The sequence below is a fragment of the Periophthalmus magnuspinnatus genome, chromosome 3, assembly GCF_009829125.3.
Source record: "Periophthalmus magnuspinnatus isolate fPerMag1 chromosome 3, fPerMag1.2.pri, whole genome shotgun sequence".
Lineage (NCBI taxonomy): Eukaryota > Metazoa > Chordata > Actinopteri > Gobiiformes > Gobiidae > Periophthalmus > Periophthalmus magnuspinnatus.
The window spans coordinates 8,435,537-8,454,700 of record NC_047128.1 but is presented as its reverse complement, the minus strand read 5'-3'; the positions used below and the strand labels follow the sequence as shown (position 1 = coordinate 8,454,700).

General features: G+C 38.4%; 1 protein-coding gene across 1 annotated transcript in view; it reads right to left on the bottom strand.

Moving 5' to 3' along the window:
- LOC117391745 (monoacylglycerol lipase ABHD2-like) overlaps nt 1-16,674 on the bottom strand; it is a 61,627-nt gene extending 44,953 nt beyond the window's left edge. Inside the window, exons 1-3 of the mRNA XM_033989654.2 lie at nt 16,412-16,674; nt 15,752-15,816; nt 13,661-13,880 (exon numbers count right to left, since the gene is read on the bottom strand). Of these exons, the coding sequence (XP_033845545.1) occupies nt 13,661-13,869 (209 nt within the window). The 5' untranslated portion in view covers nt 13,870-13,880; nt 15,752-15,816; nt 16,412-16,674. The remainder of the gene's footprint in view (nt 1-13,660; nt 13,881-15,751; nt 15,817-16,411) is intronic.
- Nucleotides 16,675-19,164: the final 2,490 nt, after the last annotated feature.

The window sequence follows — 19,164 nt, the reverse complement described above, 5'->3', positions numbered from 1 at the left end:
AGATACAGACACTGGTAATCCTATGTTATGTTAGATTATTACTACATTATTTACATATTAGATACAACTTGCGATTAAGCATACACTTTTGAAAGGCTTTGTTTCTTGTTTAATGAATAAGAAACAAAAACAAAGCTAGAAATCAACTGAAGTTTCTGGTTGTATCTGCACGTGACATCATAATCGCAACTCTATAGGGTTGCAAGGTTCATTGCAATCAAATTGAAATTACAATTTGAATGGGTGCAGTTAGCAAATCTTAAAGGTTGCAACTTTTTTAAGTACAATAATTTCCTCCACAAATAACAAAATACTCTTAACAAAATAGTCTTATTCTGCGTAAAAACCTTCTAACTGTGTAGTTTAGATCTGATCAAATATGTTCTGAATTTTGACTCTGGTATTAGTCTGTCTTTTCAGATTTCACTCTTTTCTTCTGAGATTTCTGGTGAAGGGCCTGCCCCCTACTCGTCTCCATTAACTTTTGACAGTTTGATTTGACCTGTACAGTAACATAATACAACATTAAACTACTTAAACTCTCTTCTGGAGACAACCATGAGGAATAATAATGAAGTGTAATCGGTAAACAAGGGTATAAAGATCAATACAATATAGATCAATAATTCTGCCCTCTAGTGGTGAATTTCACAGTTTACTGAATTAACATTGTGGGCACAAAAAACTTGGCTTGTACAGAGAGCATCACAAGATAAAATACAAAAAGTATATTATGGCTCTGCCCTAAACCACACCAGATGTTAGCCATATTTGTTCAAACTTGGCATATTCAAAATCTAGACGTACTTTAATGTCCTAGGGTTTTTATCCGATGGACTCCAAATTGAGGTTGCAACATCAGGACATATCCCGGATCAAAAGTTGTTAAAAGAATAAGTCTCAGGGCACGGTCATAACAAAGCGGCCATTTTTGTTTTGAACCTAAACAAAGATTTTTACAGGCACTAGACCTGAGAAATATTTGATCATCATCTTCATTTGGACTGAAGTAATTGGTTGCATATTGCTTTATAATGTAGGTTGTTTATTTTATTTATATATATATATATATATATATATATATATATATATATATATATATATATAGAGGTCAAGACACGCGCCCAACTCTCATGATTCGCGGACTGTGAGCGTCTCCAGATGCTGGCCGTGTCCCAATTCGACAAATGCACTCTTTGATGTGCCTATCGAAGTACCCGCCCGACTTAAATGAGCCATTTGAACGGCATAAAAACATAAAAACGAAGAAAAGGAACAGACTTTGCTGTGAAAATGACATGAGAGTGGCCAAGGTGAAGCCATGCATTTCTGAACTAGCCTCTCAAAGGCAACAGCAGAAGTCACACTGATTTGCAAGTAAATATTCATTATTATTCTAGCCTGATGGAAATTAGGTGATGGGTGTGTCTTAAAATGTAAAAAATAATAAATAGCATAAATACAATAAGTTCATTATTGGAATACATAAGGTTAAAAATTAAAATAATTTCAGTGTGGTAGTATTAAAAAAGGCCAAGCCTTTGTAAAAAGGTATGTATGTAATTTGTTGTGACTTCATGCATTGTATTGGTTTTATTCTTTGAACACAGTGATGTTAATGCACAGTTCATTTTGTGCACCAGTAAAACATACCTATGTCTTGAATTTGAAAAAATAATATTTTATTTTTCAATAAAGAAGGGTTCGGTGAATGTGCATATGAAACTGGTGGGGTTCAGTACCTCCAACAAGGTTAAGAACCACTGGTTTAGAGTGTGTTCACATGCTGAACAGTGTAGGCCATTGGGCTTTTCCCACAGCATTTAATCTAAAAGCAAGGCCGCAATACATTTGCACACAATTATCTTTGACTCATTCCATTTGCAGTGACAAAGTCTGAAAAGGTGGAACACTGCTTGCCTAAAATGGCCCATTTCCAAAGAGCCTTAAAAATATTTACACATCTCCAAATACATATGTGGCAAGAGTGTGCCGCTGTGTGCGTGTGGTTGCTAGACTGTTATGTGCCTTCTGATATGATGTAATGTCAGTTCTCCAGGGAACACAGAGAGCATTTTAATGTGGGTCACAGAAAAAAAAAAAAATACTATTATCATTTGAAAGGCATTAAGTATTCTGTAATTGCATAATCCATTGGTTCAGAGTGATTGCCATAGCAAAGAAAAATGGAGCCCGTAAGAGCAAATACTTTATATTTAGTGTTTAGTTTTTTGCACCACTCAATACAAAATACTGTATTTTCCGCATTATAAAGGCGCACCTAAAAGCCTTTAATTTTCTCAAAAACCCACAGCCTTATATATGGATCAATATTGGTCAATTATGACACCCGTAGTCAGGAGGCGTCGCCGAAGTAACAGCGGTAATAACGGGGAGACAGACGTGCGCCACAATCTGCCAATGGATTGCAGATGCCTGGGCTGATATATCAGTCTCAACTGTGGTCCGAGCTTTCGCGAAGGCAGGAATTGTCACTGAACTGCCAGACAACAGCAGCGACACGGATAATGGCGATTTTGACGAGACGGAATCGGGCACTTTGAATGCCAAGCTCGCCCAACTGTTCAACTCAGACCCTGAAGAGGAAGAATTCGAGGGATTCGTGAATGAGGAATGAACTGAAAAAGTGAGCTTTACGTGTTTCTTTCACGTGTTTACAACTAAACAAGGCTGGGAGATATTGTGAATATGGACATTTACGTTTGAACAAAGTTGAGTTATTGTTATTGCTTTGCACTATTTCGAGAGTTACTATATTGTGAATGCAGTAACTTGTTTTGTGAGTGAACAAAGTTCTCAGAGCATTTTTTTATATTCTATTAATAAAGTTTGACTGACTGACTTATCTGTTTTGTTGACATTCCCTTTAGTGCAGCTCCATCTCGTGGATGCATAACACAACCCCAGCTACTACAGTACTTTATATTCTATGCGCCTTATAATGTGGTGTGCCCTATATATGAAACCTGTTTTAAAATAGGCCATTCATTGAAGGTGCGCCTTATATTCCGATGCGCCTTATAGTGCGGAAAATATGGTAAATAGACATCTTTATACCAAGTTTTGATACTTGGTTTTGCCAAAAGTAATATGGAATTTCTGAATTTGGTTTATTATGTGTTCTTCATTTTGTGTATGAAGAACACATACTATATAGATAAGTGGACAAAGGGAGCGCGACCCCCACAGCATTCAATTCCAGTCAAATGAAGCTCATTGAGACGGGCAGTCATAGGGGCCAATTTGGAGCCAAGTTGCATTTTAGGAATTCTGACCATGAGTATCATAGGAACCAAAGAGCCAATCTGGAGTGAGGCTATTGAAGGTAATGCACCTCCCCGCTTGCATCACGGTTTAGCAGGGAGCAGGTGCTAAACAATGCTGCCAATCAAACCTGTTGCTAATACTAGGGGGAGCGACCTAGGGGAAAGAAGGTGCCTGATGTGTTTGTTATTAATGTTCATATCTTGATTTATGGACACAATAGCAAAATAAAAATACAGGGATCACATAGTGTGGGTCAATATGAACATTTTAAGTCCAAAATGACTGAAGTCTAACAGCAGCAGTTACAGAGAGAGAAGGGCAATGTAAAGTGAAATGGAGGCATAGTCAGTGGAGCCAGAAGTGCGTCCATGCTCACTTCCTATTTGAAACGTGCCGGCTAGTAGGTTAGCTATGTCCATTTATATATTACAGTCTATGATGGCAAATGATTAACTACTCACTTAACTACTTAGGGCTGCAAGGTGCATCACATTTGCAATGTAATCAAAGTTACAATTTGAAAAGTCGCAACAAGTAAATCGTAGACTACAATTATTTGTGCAAACGACAAAATATTCCATCCTGTTATGTATCAAATCTGCCATATATAGTTGTGTTGCCTAATAAATAAGTTCTTATGTTTAAAATATATTAAAAAGCCAAAATAAGGGTTCTAAAATTTTTTACAATTGTTTTGAATAAAATTATTTGATTACTGATTGTAGTTTAGGTTACAAAATATTGCCGGATATTTCCACTTCCGGTTTTACAGCACTACTTCCGGTTTTAATGGAAAACGTGAGCATGTGACATCTGGCATGATACTAGTCACCATCTGTTGCCATCCACCTTGGAGCTCACACATGGCAATTATTTAGGAGAAATGTGAAGTTTGATAAAAGATGAATGAACTTTATTTTCATATCACATTCAGCTCAGTTTGCTAAGAGCATGTTATTGTGCTATTTGGAGAGGAAAATAAAGCAACAAAATGTCCCCTGTGGTCCCGGTGCTTCTTCGGTGGTTTACCTTGGTGTCATATTGATGACATAGTGAAAAGCAGCATTTGATGTTTCATCGTGATCAAAATGGCAACCTCAAAAGTCCCCCACCAGTGCCAACCGCCTATAACCAGAAAGTACTCTCAGATGCCACATTCATTACCTGGCACTCACCTGAAGATGATATTTCAGACTCAGAGCCACCACCCATCAGCAGTAGGCCAGAGCTCAATAATCACGATACAGCTTTGCCCATTCAAAGTACATCTGGTTATCCTAAAGTCAAGACTAAACCAAAAGTTGAACAAAAAAAGAACGCAGAAGGCATGGGAACAACTTCATGAGTGTTATGCAGCACCTGAAATACTCGAAAAATCACTCTTTCAGAGACAGTTTTCCCAAATTAACAGCAAAGGACAATGTGAAGCTGTGGGAGCTAGGGAATCTCTTACAGGAGTTCCAAGGAGCTAAGAAAGACGGATACCTCCCTGGCTTGCTCTATCTGGACACTTCTCGAGGAATTGGACCAATTGTTGACAAACTCCCATATGCACTCCAGGAGAAATGGATGTCACATGGTTCACAGTACAAAGAGGACAATCACGGCTGTTTCCCACCTTTTCACTACTTTTGTAAGTTCATATGCAGAAAGGCAAAGAAACGCAATGATCCAAGTTTCAGCCAGCAAAGCAGCCAAGCACATTTGAAACTAGAAAGACCCAACATAAAGAACTTTACCTCTGCAAAACTGATCGCTGTGCACAAAACAAACATTACACCCCTAACAAGGACATTAACAAGAACTGACCACTGCACAACAAACTTCACTCACTCAAGAAATGCAGGACATTCAGGAACAAGTTACTGGACGAAAGAAAGGCCTTCCTCAATGAGAAAGGAATCTGCTTCAAGTGCTGCGCTTCAGACACTCATCTCGCTGTAAATCTACAGTAAAGTGGTCTGAATGTGATAGTACAAGCCACGACACAGTCATGCATCCTACTCCTCCACCACAAACCAACAAGGCTCCGATCACCCCTGCTCAACGGGATGGCAGGGAGGGAGAAAACTCTGACGTCATCGCAGTAACTACAAGCTGTACAAAAGTATGCGGTCCAGGTCAGTGGGGTCGTTCTTGTTCCAAAATATGTCTCACTAAGGTGTACCTTAAAGGTTACAAAGGCAGTGCAGTTAAGGCTTATCCTAGACGACCAGAGCAACCGTTCCTTAGCTGGATCTGAATTCTTTGAACTCTTTAACTTTAAAAACGAAGCTGTCTGCTACAACTTAAGAACCTGCTCTGGCCTGGTTGAAACATGGGGCAAAACAGCTGAAGGCTTTCAGGTTGAGTCTTTAGATGGGTCAGTAGTAATCCCACTGCCTGCCCTCATTGAATGTCAGGACATTCCTAACAATAGAAGTGAAAGCCCAACTCAAAGCGCTGTATTGCACCAACCACTCCTTCGGTCCATAGCAAAATACATTCCAGAGATAAACCCTGAGGCAGAAATACTCCTGCTACTAGAGCGAGACGTTTTACCTGCACACAAAGTCAAGGAACAAGTCAATGGCCCTCATCATGCACCCTTTGCCCATCGCCTAGATTTAGGGTGGGTCGTAGTAGGGGAGGTGTGTGTAGGTAATGTCCACAAGCAAAGAGTTAGCTCATTCAAGACAGTACTTCTTGAAAACGGCCGCCCCACAGTTTTCTGACAATGTGATAATTTTATGCAACTCAAAGAAATGCCACATCCTAACAGGCCGAGCAAAGCCCCAGAGCAAACTCTAGGACAGTTTTCAACCGCACTGAAAATGACAATAAGCTAGCACCCTCCATTGAGGATGCTCTTTTCTTAGAGATAATGGACAAGGGCATGTACAGAGACGATGACACTAGCTGGGTCGCCCCTCTCCCCTTTAAAGAGCCTCATCTGCAAATGCCAAACAGAGACCTAGCACTCAGTCGCTTTTCTTCCCCAAAACGAAACAAGCGGAGGAAACCCCACATGCAGCAACAATATGTGGAGTTTATGGAAGGTGTTTTCTCCAATGGCTATGCTGAAGTAGCACTTGCACGAAAGCAGGGAGAAGAGTGTTGGTATCTTCCAACATTCAGGGTTTATCACCTTCAAGCCCAACAAGATCAGAGTAGTTTTTGATTCAAGTGCCCAGCACTCCAGTGTCTCACTCAACAATATGCTTCTTACAGGCCCTGATCTAAATAACAGACCATTGCAACTACCTCTGTTTTCTGTGGCATAAGGACAATGATGTTAACAAGGAGGTTATCGACTATCGAATGAAAGTCCATGTGTTTGGTAACTCGCCATCTCCTGCGGTAGCTGTTTATGGATTGCGCAAGGCCATTCAAGCAGGAGCAAAAGACTATGGGGCATCAAGTTTGAGGAGAGGCACTTTTATGTCGATGATGGCCTGATCTCCGTGCCTTCCCCAACTGAAGCAATTGACTTGCTCTAAATAACTCAAGCCTCACTTGCTGAGTCCAATCTGCTTCTCCACAAGTTAGCTTCCAACTCATGGTAGTCATGAAGGTCTTCTGTCCTGAGGATTGTGCAGCAGTTGTGAAAGACCTAGATCTTGGTTGCGAAGAAGCTCAATCACAGCAAAGTCTAGGTCTCATTTGGGAAACAATGATGGACACTTTCACTTTCTCAGTGGCTACCACAAACAAACCATTCACTCGGCGAGGCGTCCTGTCATCAGTTAATAGTGTCTTTGATCCTTTGGGCCTATTAGCACCAGTCACAATCCAAGGAAGGGCTCTACTCAGAGAACTCACTTCAGAAAGCTGAAGTGATGACAGCTGAAGTGATGACATTATAATAGTTAAGACCTCTACAAAGATAGAATGTGTGGGGTTCCTGTGTTGTCCTCTCTCAAATGTATCAAGCACATTAATGTGCACTGTGAAATTGATCCTACCAACGATACACAAATCAAATCTAACAGTCATCTCAATGCCTTTTATTAGGGTTCGAGCATGAACGTGCAAGGAGGGCGAGTCAGTGACTCACAAAAATCAAGCAGAAATTAAGCAGAAATTAAGCAATAAACAGTTATGTATACAAGTAAGCGGCATTAAAAATTCGAGTTCAGCTAGCTCTAATTTTGAGTAAAGACTCAGAGAAAAAATAATAATCGATGGCTCAGTAGCACCACCTTAAAAATCATTTTACATTACACCAAGTGGAGCCCGGCCCAGAAAAAATGTCATCGTAAACAAGTCTGTGTAGACCCTCAGTCGTCCAGGTCTGATCCATAGCAAAAGACAAAGTTCAAATCTGTCAACTGGACAAATCGATCAAGATCAAGATGTTTTGTTGCTCATCCAAGCAGCTTCTTCAGTTCCTGTCAGAATTCTGGTGGCTACTGCCTTATATCTATCTCAGGAGAGGCGCTAACCACACTGAAACTGTAAACAGCTATTGTTTCCAGTTTCAGCTGAGACTACCCTATTCATCCCTTAACAACCCTGCTATTGTTCTCATTATTCTGTTGTCTGAGGATGGAGTTATAGATGGGGGAGAGATTATAACTCAGGCCCCCACTCCTGTTTAAGGAAGGATTCTCTTTCCTAACAAAAATAGCCAGAGAAAAAAATGGTTTGAGAGGGGAGTTAAAGAAGCTAAGAACTGAACTTCAATATCTTCAAAGGAGTGGTTAGTGGCTTTGAGATGGAGATGCACGGCGGACTGGGGTCCAGAGGAACTCTCAAGCCGATGTTGGTACATCCTCTTATGGAGTAGCTGTTTAGTTTCTCCACCATAATGCTCACTGCACTCTTCACTACACTGAATGGAGTAGACTACATGACTTTGTTTATGGCTCGGGGTTTTGTCCTTTGGGTGAACCAGTTTTTGTCTTAAAGTGTTTGTGGGTTTGAAAAAGACAGGAATCGCATACTGTCTGATTCTGTTTTTCAGGCACACCCGCTGTGTAAGGAATGGTAACACCTGTCCTTCTGGGTTCAGATTCCCTGTTGTTCTGTTTTTTTTTAGCTCTCTTAGATCTACTGAAGGCCCATTTTGGATATCTGTTTGTAGGCACCACTTGAGCTCTGTGTTGTAGAGTATGGATCACTCCGAGTTTGTGCTGCAGTGGATGGTGTGAATCAAACAGCAGGTATTGGTCAGTGTGTGTGGGCTTCCTGAAGACTTCTACCTTGATATTTGGATCCACAGCATTAATATGTGCAGTAAAAGGCTCCAAATCCTGAGTTTTGATTTTTGTCCAGTTGTCATCCACATATGTGGATGACAACTGGACAAACCGAACATCCACATATGCGGATGTCCGTAGGGTGGCCGGGCGCACCCTTAGGGATAGGGTGAGGAGCTCTGTCACATGGGTGGAGCTCTGAGTAGAGCCGCTGCTTCTACACGTCCAGAGGAATCAGTTGAGGTGGCTCGGGCATCTGCTCAGGATGCCTCCTGGGCGCCTCCCTAGGGAGGTGTTCCGGGAATGTCCAACCGGGAGGAGGCCCTGGGGAAGACCCAGGACACGCTGGAGTGACTATGTCTCTCGACTGGCCTGGGAACGCCTCCTGTGGCCACGCCTGAGACAACTCTTTCCTTTGCTTCCTCTGGTGTTGAGTGTGGTACACACCATGTCACCAAACAGCACAGTGACTACCTGTAGGCCTATATATAGGCCTACTGAGTGATTACAAGGTTGTAGACAACTGTGATGATAATTAGTGGAGACACGTTGGATTAACATGTCCCTTTGGTCACATTATTTTCAGTTTTTTGTCCAGGCCTGTTTCATGAGTTCATTTTTCTAAGTAATTCTGTTGAAGCATGGTTGAAAAGCAGTGTCTGACTTTGATTGGTTACATTTCATAGAATTTCTTTTGTCAGATTCAAGTTATTTCTTTGACCATTGTGAGTTTTTCTTTCATTAACTGAAGCGTACCAACAATTTTGTCCACGTGTGGAGCATCTCATTTAAGAGGTTAGCATTGTGTTTACATCTCCTGGTTTGCCCTTCTCTTTACCAGTCTGGCAATGGGTGCATTTAGAAGAGACCTCTTGCATAAGGCAGTCCGAGCCTCCATTTGCTGATAATATAATCAACTGCAATGGAGCCTAAGCAGGGATTTCTCTGAAGCACACCATGAATAGATAACCTCATGGTACTGCAATTAAGGCACGGTCATCTACTTTTATCATCTGTGATACATCAACCGGTTAAATAAGACATCACCTGTCTGTCAGCATTTCTATGACACTCATTTGAGCTTTTAGCCATGTTTAGCCACCGCAAAAACATACCTGGATTTCTTTTGTTTCATTCACACATGTTTGAAATAATCAAAATGATTCTAATGAAGGTGTATGTGTGATAGGTTAGAATGGTGCTATATGCCCCGAATACTATGCTCTGTTCTTATGTACACGAAAGCAATTCATAATGTGATGTCATGCTAAGAGAAAATGGTTAAAACTGTAAAAGGTTTGCAACAAAGATTCATTTACATAAGCCTTAAAACAATATAAATACAGTTAAAATGTGTATTATATTTTATTTCTGTAATATTCCTGTCATTTCATTCAAGGGAATTGTAATTATATCATCAGTAATCAGCTACTAAGCCTAGGATCCTTTGTTTTAGTGATTGGTAATGCCTTCATCCACCACTTTCGGATTTCGTGCCGCTTCTCCTCACTGCATTAAACTTCTGCATGAGAGAAACAATAAATCACTCTTGTCATTCTTTTCAATTTTCAGGTAAAGGTTACCAAATATTATATAATCTGTACATTGTCAAAAGATTTTACTGTTATTCTGGCATGTTAAACTGAAGCTAAAGAAACGTTTATATATTTTGTTGTTTTCAGACCTCATGGTCTTCTGTGCTGTGAACTTGCATTCTGCCATCTTGTGTCCATACAAGTTTATGTTACAAAGTCATGAGCATATTCAATTGTGATTTTATTTTGTATAAGAACATGTATACATGAATACATGTTTTATTTTGTTTAGTAAAGCGGTTCCTCCAACTTTGAACATTTGATAAAATAAAAATACGTCACAGTGAGAGGCGCGCAGGCTTTTTTTTCCATCCCACAGGGACAGCGTTTCTGGTCATGTATAGCCCGCCCTAGCACGTCCCGCACAGCAGAATCGCACAGCAAATTCGTCAATAACTGCAGCTTTATTTTAGTGAAAAAGAGTGAATCATTAGCTAATGGTTTATACTTTATCTCAGTTTAGATTGATTTCAGCTGAAGAAGCTACTTGGACGAGTATCCAAATGTATTCACTGTTGTTAAGTTGACATAATTATCAATATTGTACTACTTTTTCATAAGAATGTTATCATTACTGACACATCCACATGGGTTATGTTACAAAGCCAAAGTCCAGCTTTATGTCAATAAACATACTATATAATACATGCAAAGGCCTTGCTTATCGCCAGAGAACATCACGCCGTACTTTGCTCTGCTGACGCAGTGGCATAACACGCTTCCCCTTTCTACATCCTCCTGCTATATCATCACATGCAGAAATGAAAATACTGTATGATATTTTTTTTTTACAGTAAATTTGAGTCAAGATTTATGACAGTTCAGTGTAAAAAAACAAACAAAAAAACACTCGAACTGAGACATAGGCTCGATACTCAATACCGATTCTGGTACTGAAAAAAAAGAAAAGAAAATAAACTCTTTTAGACAATAAAATTTTCATTAAAATTTTCAAAATTAAAATTGTGGTACTCTTTTATATTACCATGTTATTCAGAAAAGCTATTCAGGAAAGGTTCATTCCTGTTCTGTGAATATTATTTTTTTAGTACTGACACCTGCTGAAATTAATATATAGTTTTGATACTTGTTTTATTAATTAGTATCTGATCTTTGATACGTTTGTAATTTAATGTTATGTTTTTAGAATAGGGTCGTCAATTTCCCATTTCAAGTCAATCTAAAAATACACCCAGTAAAATGCAGTAAAATTAATGGTCCAGCATTATCCTGTCCCCACAAGTAATAGTACACTGTGCAAATCAATGTCTTATTATGCAGCCTGTGGTCCGGGTGCCATGAGGTCAGGTGACATCTCGCCAACAGAGTCACATCATCATCTGTAGATCTGTCTAATCTGAGAGGAGGAGGTGGAAAAGAAGGAGGAGGAAGCCTGCTTGGGATTCCCCACACTGTTCAGAGTCACTTAGGGATTCCCAGATAGATGTTTGTTTGTTTATTTACACAGATATAAGGCCACATGGTAATATAAAAATGACTATGATTTAATATTGTAAGTTACATTCTATTGTCTAAAGAAAGTATTTTCTTTTATTATCATGGCAGTATAGTATAGTATATAGTAATATACTATAGTCTGTATTGAGTATCAAATCTACTCCTCAAAATTGAGTTTGAAATTTTAGTACCGCAACAACACTAGTCTGAAAATGGATTGGCTTTCCTTGATAATATTGCTTAAAAAGGCCTGGAAAATTAAACTCAATCTGCATTTTAATGTAATGTCTGTAATTCCCCAGTTGTCCAGGTCTGATCCATAGCAAAAGACAAATTTTAAATCTGTCAACTGGACAAATCGTTGTAACTGGACGACTTGTCCACTTGACAGATTTAAACTTCAGTCTTTGTGATTTGATAAATATTACATTAAGATAGAAAAAGATGAAGTTAATTAGGTAGACAACGGACAACTAAAACACAGGATAGGACTGAATGATTTGGGGTTTTTTTTGTTTTTTTTTTGGCAATTCTTCTGGATGGGTTAAAATTGTCAACTTTAAACAGAATCATTAAAACATAAATTATAAAACAACTGAAATCTGAACTATAGCAAAAGAAAAATAAAATGTGTCAACTGGACAAAAAGTTGTAGGAGTGAAGACATTTGACTGCTCATCCAAGCCACTTCTTCAGTTCTGGTCATAACTGGTGGACACTACCTTATATCTATCTGATGGGAGGAGCTAGCTACACAGAAACTCAAAACACCAATTGTTTACCGTTTCTGTTTGTAGGCTAGGTTTTGTAAAAAATTGGTGTTTTTTCCTTTTGATATGGATCGAATGACTGAGGGATTACATAGATGAAATCTGAACTTTTTAATACAAGAATCAGGGTTAGCAGTTTTTATGGAGAACAAAACAGGAGATTTTCTTGTTTGTGGGGGAAATGATCATAATTAAAAGCCTTTGCAATTTGTTAATTCTGTCCATTCAAATTGGAATTTTCGATTTGATTCACAATTAATCTTGCAGCACTAATACGGGATATTTTGTTGTTTTATGCATAAAGATGCTAACCCTGTTGTTCAGACCTTTACAAACATGTTCTGAAATACATGAATCTAGTTTTAATTTAGCAGCATCCATTTTTAAAATGCAGGCATGGCATGAGACCAAAAAGTACTTCCTTGTGCTCTACTAATGCAGATTGACCTAAAAGCACAGGTAGTTCTGAATAGTGTGATGTCACACGGAGATGGAAGGTAGGGTCACTTACAGCTTTATAAACTTAAATGAATGTCCAATTAAAAAAAAAAAAAAAAATCTAAAGAAAATGCCATATGTCCTTATTTGAAGATCCTATGCCCAGCTTTACTGGATAATGCCTTCCATAGAGAATTATTCTACAGTATGGCATAGACTACTTTTTAAACATAGTTAACATTTAGGTAAAAATGTTGTGTAGATTTTTTGTTTGTTTATTTTATTCTGATGAAGTTTATAAATTTGACTTCCTGGTTGGACATGGGCAGCATTTGTGACATATGTACAAGTCATTCCACAACTATTACCAAAACTTGTCTAAATTACACAATAGACTTTCATTTAACAAAACAAAAGTGTTACTTTTTTAGTCTAATCATAACTAAACTATCAGAAAAAATGCCTTCCTTGTGAGTAAACTATCCCTGCATTTTGAATGGAGTTTTCTGTGTTGATGACAAGGGTAGAGGAATATTGTTTTAGAACTCAGCACTACTTCCTGTATTTTTGTAGTTTTCTTTTCAACTTTTTTCCTCAAACTGCCACATAACTGATGTAAAACTATGATAAATATTTACCACAAGTATTAGCCTATCAAAAACATAATAATTAGAAAAACGTGAACTCATGTTATATGCACTTTAATCATTCTTGCATATATTTAATTACTAGTGTTTATAGTGAGGGGAAAAAAAAAAAACTGCTGCTGTTTGCTTATTGTCATACTGGGGAATAACATCTACACAGCCTTCATTTCCTTAAACCTCAATCAAAACACTGCATCCGTACCAGCAAAGCACTACCTTCACCAGAGTTCCAGATGGCACTGAGATCTCCATGGTAACACCTACAATACCAACAGTGGACTCACTCTTTGGTGAGCTGGGGGCAGGACTTGAGGAGGAAGCGGTTGAGGGGCGTGTCCAGAAAGGTAAGATCTGGTGGTGCGGTGGGGCTCTTCAGGTTCAGGCAGCGCACCATCACGTACAGCACTGTGGCAACTGCCGCCAACTTCATGCCATCGAACATGGCGGGCATCTCCGGGGACAGGGTGCTCATGCTGGACTCGTGGGTACTCATGCTGCAAACAGCTAACAAAGATTTCACAGGTATATCAACAATGAGAAATGTTACAGGAAAAAAAATATATTACAGTGATATAAAAGCTAAATTTCTAAACAATAGAATGTAATTTTTAACACAAAATAAAGGTTGTTTGTTTAAAGGGCCTATATTACTGTTTTGTGATCTATATCATAATCCTTATTCATTACAAACATACCTGGAGTTGTGTTTTGTTTCATTCACACATGTTTAACCCACAAACCCTGCACATTTGAGAGTTCTTTTCTCAAACAGAAAACATTCTATTTTACCTTGTGATATCATGTACTAATATATGAAGTGCTCTGCTGATGATTCTAGTGAAAATGACTACCCTATTCAGCCCTTAATGACCCTGCTACTGTCTCAGCTGAAACTGGAAACAAAAGCTGTTTACAGTTTCAGTGTGGTTAGCCTCCTCCCCTCAGATAGATTTAAGGCAGTGGCCACCAGCATTCTGACCAGAACTGAAGAAGCAGCTTGGATGAGCAGCGAAATGTCTTCACTCCTACAACGATTTGTCCAGTTGACAGATTTAAACTTCGTCGTTTGCTATGTATCAGACCTGGACTGAGGGTCTACACAGACATCTTTCCTGAATAGCTTTAGAATCATCTAGAGCTGTATCAGAACAAATGTAACACCACATAGACTAGTATAGGCCCATGGACCACTATGGAACCTACCTGGACCACTGAGAGATTAGATAAGATATAAGATATGCCTTTATTAGTCCCACAGTGGGGAAATTCCAGTATTGCACTGCACTGTTAAAGAACAGAAGGAAAATGGTACATGCAATAAAACAAGATAATCGATAAATAGTTTAAAATAATTTTAAAAATATACTTAAAAATAAACTAAAAATAGACTCTAATATAACATCTTCGTAAAGTGACTTGAGCATTGCACATAGGTATGGATGAATGACACATGTTCAGTGTTAACAGTGTTCATTGTACAGTCTGATAGCAGCAGGAAGGAAGGCAACACACGGCAATATAAAAGAAAGTACTACCATTTAATGGTGAAAATCATTCTATTGTCTAAATAAGTACTGAGACTATTCTTTAGTATCGAAACAACACTAGAAACTAGAAAAAAAAGTGCAGTTTTGATGAGTAAAATTAGCAGCTTTATAATCATTTGAAGTAAAATAATGGACTAGCTGACTTTGGTTGACCAGAAACAAGCTGGTGATAAAGTTATGTATGTATTTATTATGTATGATGAAATGCTTGGTTGTACATTGTACTGTCTTGATAGATCAAAACAGGACTACATTGGTAATAAACCCGGACGCAACCTGAACTAGACTAGATAACATAAGGTTACTACTCCAACACTTGTGTTGTGGGTGTGTGATAACACTATTTATAGTAGTGGAGGTTGTCACAATACAAACGTTTCAAACTTGGTTTCAATACTAAGGCATTCAGACAATATTCTATACCAATTATGACACCACAATGAAGATTAAAAAATGCTGTTTTAAAGTAATAGAACGCAATTGTCAAATACAAAATAATACTACTTTCTTTTTCTTAGCACTAAGTCTAATAATTGTTCTGCCCAAAATCATATTAAAACTGTTCAGGAAGGCTCAAATTGTGTCCAGTTAGTGTGATTTTTTTGCAGTATCGATACCTCATCAAATGACGATCCAATTTTGATATTAGTTTTCGTATCAAATAGTATCCGACTTTTGTAAGGTGTAACTAATCTATGGTTAGACAAACAGATATAACCAATTTGATTTTTGTCACTTTTTACTCACTTTTCTCTCAAAATAATGATTTGGATAAATTGGTTAATAAGATATACAAATTAATAACCAATACATTTGAAATGTACTTACATTTTTCTTCAAATGTAGCTTGAGAACTCGTGACAAGGTCTGAGGTCACAGTGATATGGTCAGACCTAAATAAAAAGGAGAAATATACATACTTAGTTCCCTTTTTAACTGCTGTTTATATAAGGAAACAACTACATGGCATGATCCTTAGGGAGTGAATTAATTCAGACAGGGACAGTCTCTATACAGTCTTCTATAGGTTAATACGTGTGCTACTAAGTAAAGCGGTTTGGACTCATCGGGATTGCAAAGAAGCCCAATTATAACCCTAAGAAACGGGGTGACTGTAATCACTGAATTTGGCTATAGACTGGAGCTAATGTCAGAGTGCCCGTATCTTTGTCACGACTGACTGACAGGGAAGGCGTTTGAGGACAGACACGGACAGGATCCCAGACATAGACGATGTATGTCACTGGATCAAACAACAAAAATGAAGATATAAATGTTAGATTACAGGTGTTGTTCTGATGTCTAGTAAATCCAATACAGTATTAAGATAGTGACAGTTCATCCGATGCATTTTTCCTGTTCAGCTCACTTAAGACATTTAATTAGTCATAACAAAAATCACAGAGCTGGGCAAAAGTGATAAAATATGTATATATAATTAATAACCAAAAGAAAAAAGACACCCTAAACCGTGTTGACGTTACCCACCTTGCTCGGTAAAGACGCACTCGGTCCTTGTTCCCTAACGGCAACAGCAGACTTTCATACTGGGGTGTCCTGTGGAAATAACTCGGATAAATGTGAGGACCGTGTCCGTCTGGTTACTGCATGGCTGTGATGCACGGAACCCTAAGCTGTGCACCCTGGCCTGTCCCTGTGTCCCGTCCCGTCCCTGTCTCTTCTAGCACACGTAGCTAGCCACAGTTAGCTGTTGCCTGATACGAATCTGCGCTCCACTTCCGAGAAACCTCTTTAATTTACATACAGAGGTTTGGATTGGCTAATTGGTGCGATACGTCATCCTCAAAGTACTGCCCACAGTCATTTTTACAAGGGCTTCCAACATGCTCGAGTTTTAAAACGTGCTATTTATGTTTGAGAAAACGTGAGTGTGTGAATACAGATTTTGACTTAGGCCTACATTTGTCTCCTGGATAACCGAGGTACAGAGGTGGGAAGAGTAGTTAAAATTGTACTCAAGTAAGAGTAACGTTACTTCAAAATCATACTAGACGTGCAAAGTACTGGTCCAAGAAACTACCCAAGTAAGACTTCTAAACTAAAACTACTACTCAAGTATGAGTAACTTAAAGAATAACTGTCTGAACATAACATCTGCTTTATAATTTGAAGTTAATGAAATTTGCAGGACAAAACATGAAATAATGCATGGTATTTGGGATGGTATTTTTGAAGGATAGGCACAAAAATGAGAAATACTTCATCATATCTGATATGACACACAAATGTCCCAATCATTTCATAATGTTGACATAAAGCTTTTGTCACTTGTACACTTACTCGCAGTGGGAAGAGTAACCAAAAGTTTTACTCAAGTAAGAGTAGTCTATTACTTAAATACAAATATTTCTCAAGTAGGAGAAAAAGCCAAAATGTACAATTCATTTCAAAAGTTGCTCAAGTAAATATCACTGACTGAGTAAATGGTAACCTACCTCTGCCGAGACATTTCATAGACTGCATGTTAGTTATTAAGTTTAGGCCTACTCCTTTCTTAGTGGTTACTCCTTAGGCGAGGAAGGCTTTAACACAAAATGACTGAATTTTTGCTTTTATAAGCTTAGTCACAATTATTTATGCATACTTTTACTCATGTGGTATGAATTTGTCTTATTGTGAACACCAATAAAACATAGCTTTGTGTTGTTGTTTCAAGGTTTATAAAATGATAAAAATCTGCATTGTCAGTTCCAACCTAATAACAGTTGCATGTGATTTAGGGCTTTAGAGATTTGTGTGTTATGGAATTCTATTAAAACCACAGTACAGTCTACGATTTGAAGGATATATCAAGTAATAGAGATTCTTAGGTGCATCACATGCATATATCAAAACACTGAATTCATATATTTGTTTGAATACTGTTTAATGAAGTTACACATTGATTTTGAACACTGTTTTTATACCAAATTCATATATTTGTTTGAATACTGCTTGATGAAGTCACATACAGAGGTTTGACCACTGTTTTAATGCTTAAACATTAAAATCATTTATTTATTATAATAGTGCCCTTTAAAGGCAACATTGTGTGTTCTGAATAACGGGAGGTAGTTGGGTGCTTTGCAGAGACTCCTTTACAGCGATAAGGCAGCCGGACATGACTCAAGGCCAAAAAACAGACCGGTGCAGCCGGGGAAGAGAAGTGAAGGAGGTTTCGAAGGAGGAACTGAGGAGTGCACTTGCTCAACATTATTATTTGCATATTCATGATTGTTGTTTTTTACCTCTAGGAGAGGTAGGCACAGCGCCTGGCTTAATTCCTGTGTATATAGGCTGTTAGGGACAATGGTCCGACCCAGAGCTCTGTATTGGGATTGTATTTGACAGGTAATAGATTTTTGTGATTTTAACTCATCGATTCCAGTTGTCATTTTTGATAGAACACTCCTAACAGATTAAAACAATTACACAGAACAATAGCTTACTGTTTAATACAATTTAAAAACACATTAAAATATTGAGACATTTAGTTTACCAAATAGACACTTTCTTTTGTATAATCAAAATGTAACATAAATAATAACTAATTTGTGGACAGAAGTAGGGCAGAAGTGAGTCTTGTGTATGACTACTGCAGACAGCTGAATTGCCCACAATAAGCTCATATAAGCAACAGAAACTAGTCCTATCTCCACACACCCCAGTCCACTCCACGATGAAAACTGTCCCCACACACCCTAATCCATGCCACAAAGATGTGTAGCCCCAAATTCTGGCATCTAGGTAAAAATCATGTTGGGGGGCCCACACTACAAAAAATGCATATTACAGAGTTTGTGAGGGGCTCCTCCCTGCACTGGGCCTTAGGTAAACAGTACCTTTTACACCCCCAGTATGATGCCCCTGCTGTCCCCACATACCCTAGTCCATTCCACAAAGGGAGCGGTCCCCAGACACCCTAGTCCACTCCATGGATAAAGATACATGAATACAGATAAATCAATTTAATTTATGTTTTAGTGACTGTAAACTGATATTGGTCTGTTTTTTGATCTACATTTGGCTGTAACAAAACAATTACATTAATAATTATTTTAGAGCAATTAGCATTTTTATAGACAGTCAATTAATAAGTGCTAATGCAGCCTCTGCAGCTCAGTGAATGAATTCTGGAGGTTCCGAGCTTTCACATGAGGCATGGACTATCCATACACTAAGAATGTCTGCAGGTTACAGCACTGGCAATAGAGGCTCAGTTGTGATTGTAATATCTTTTT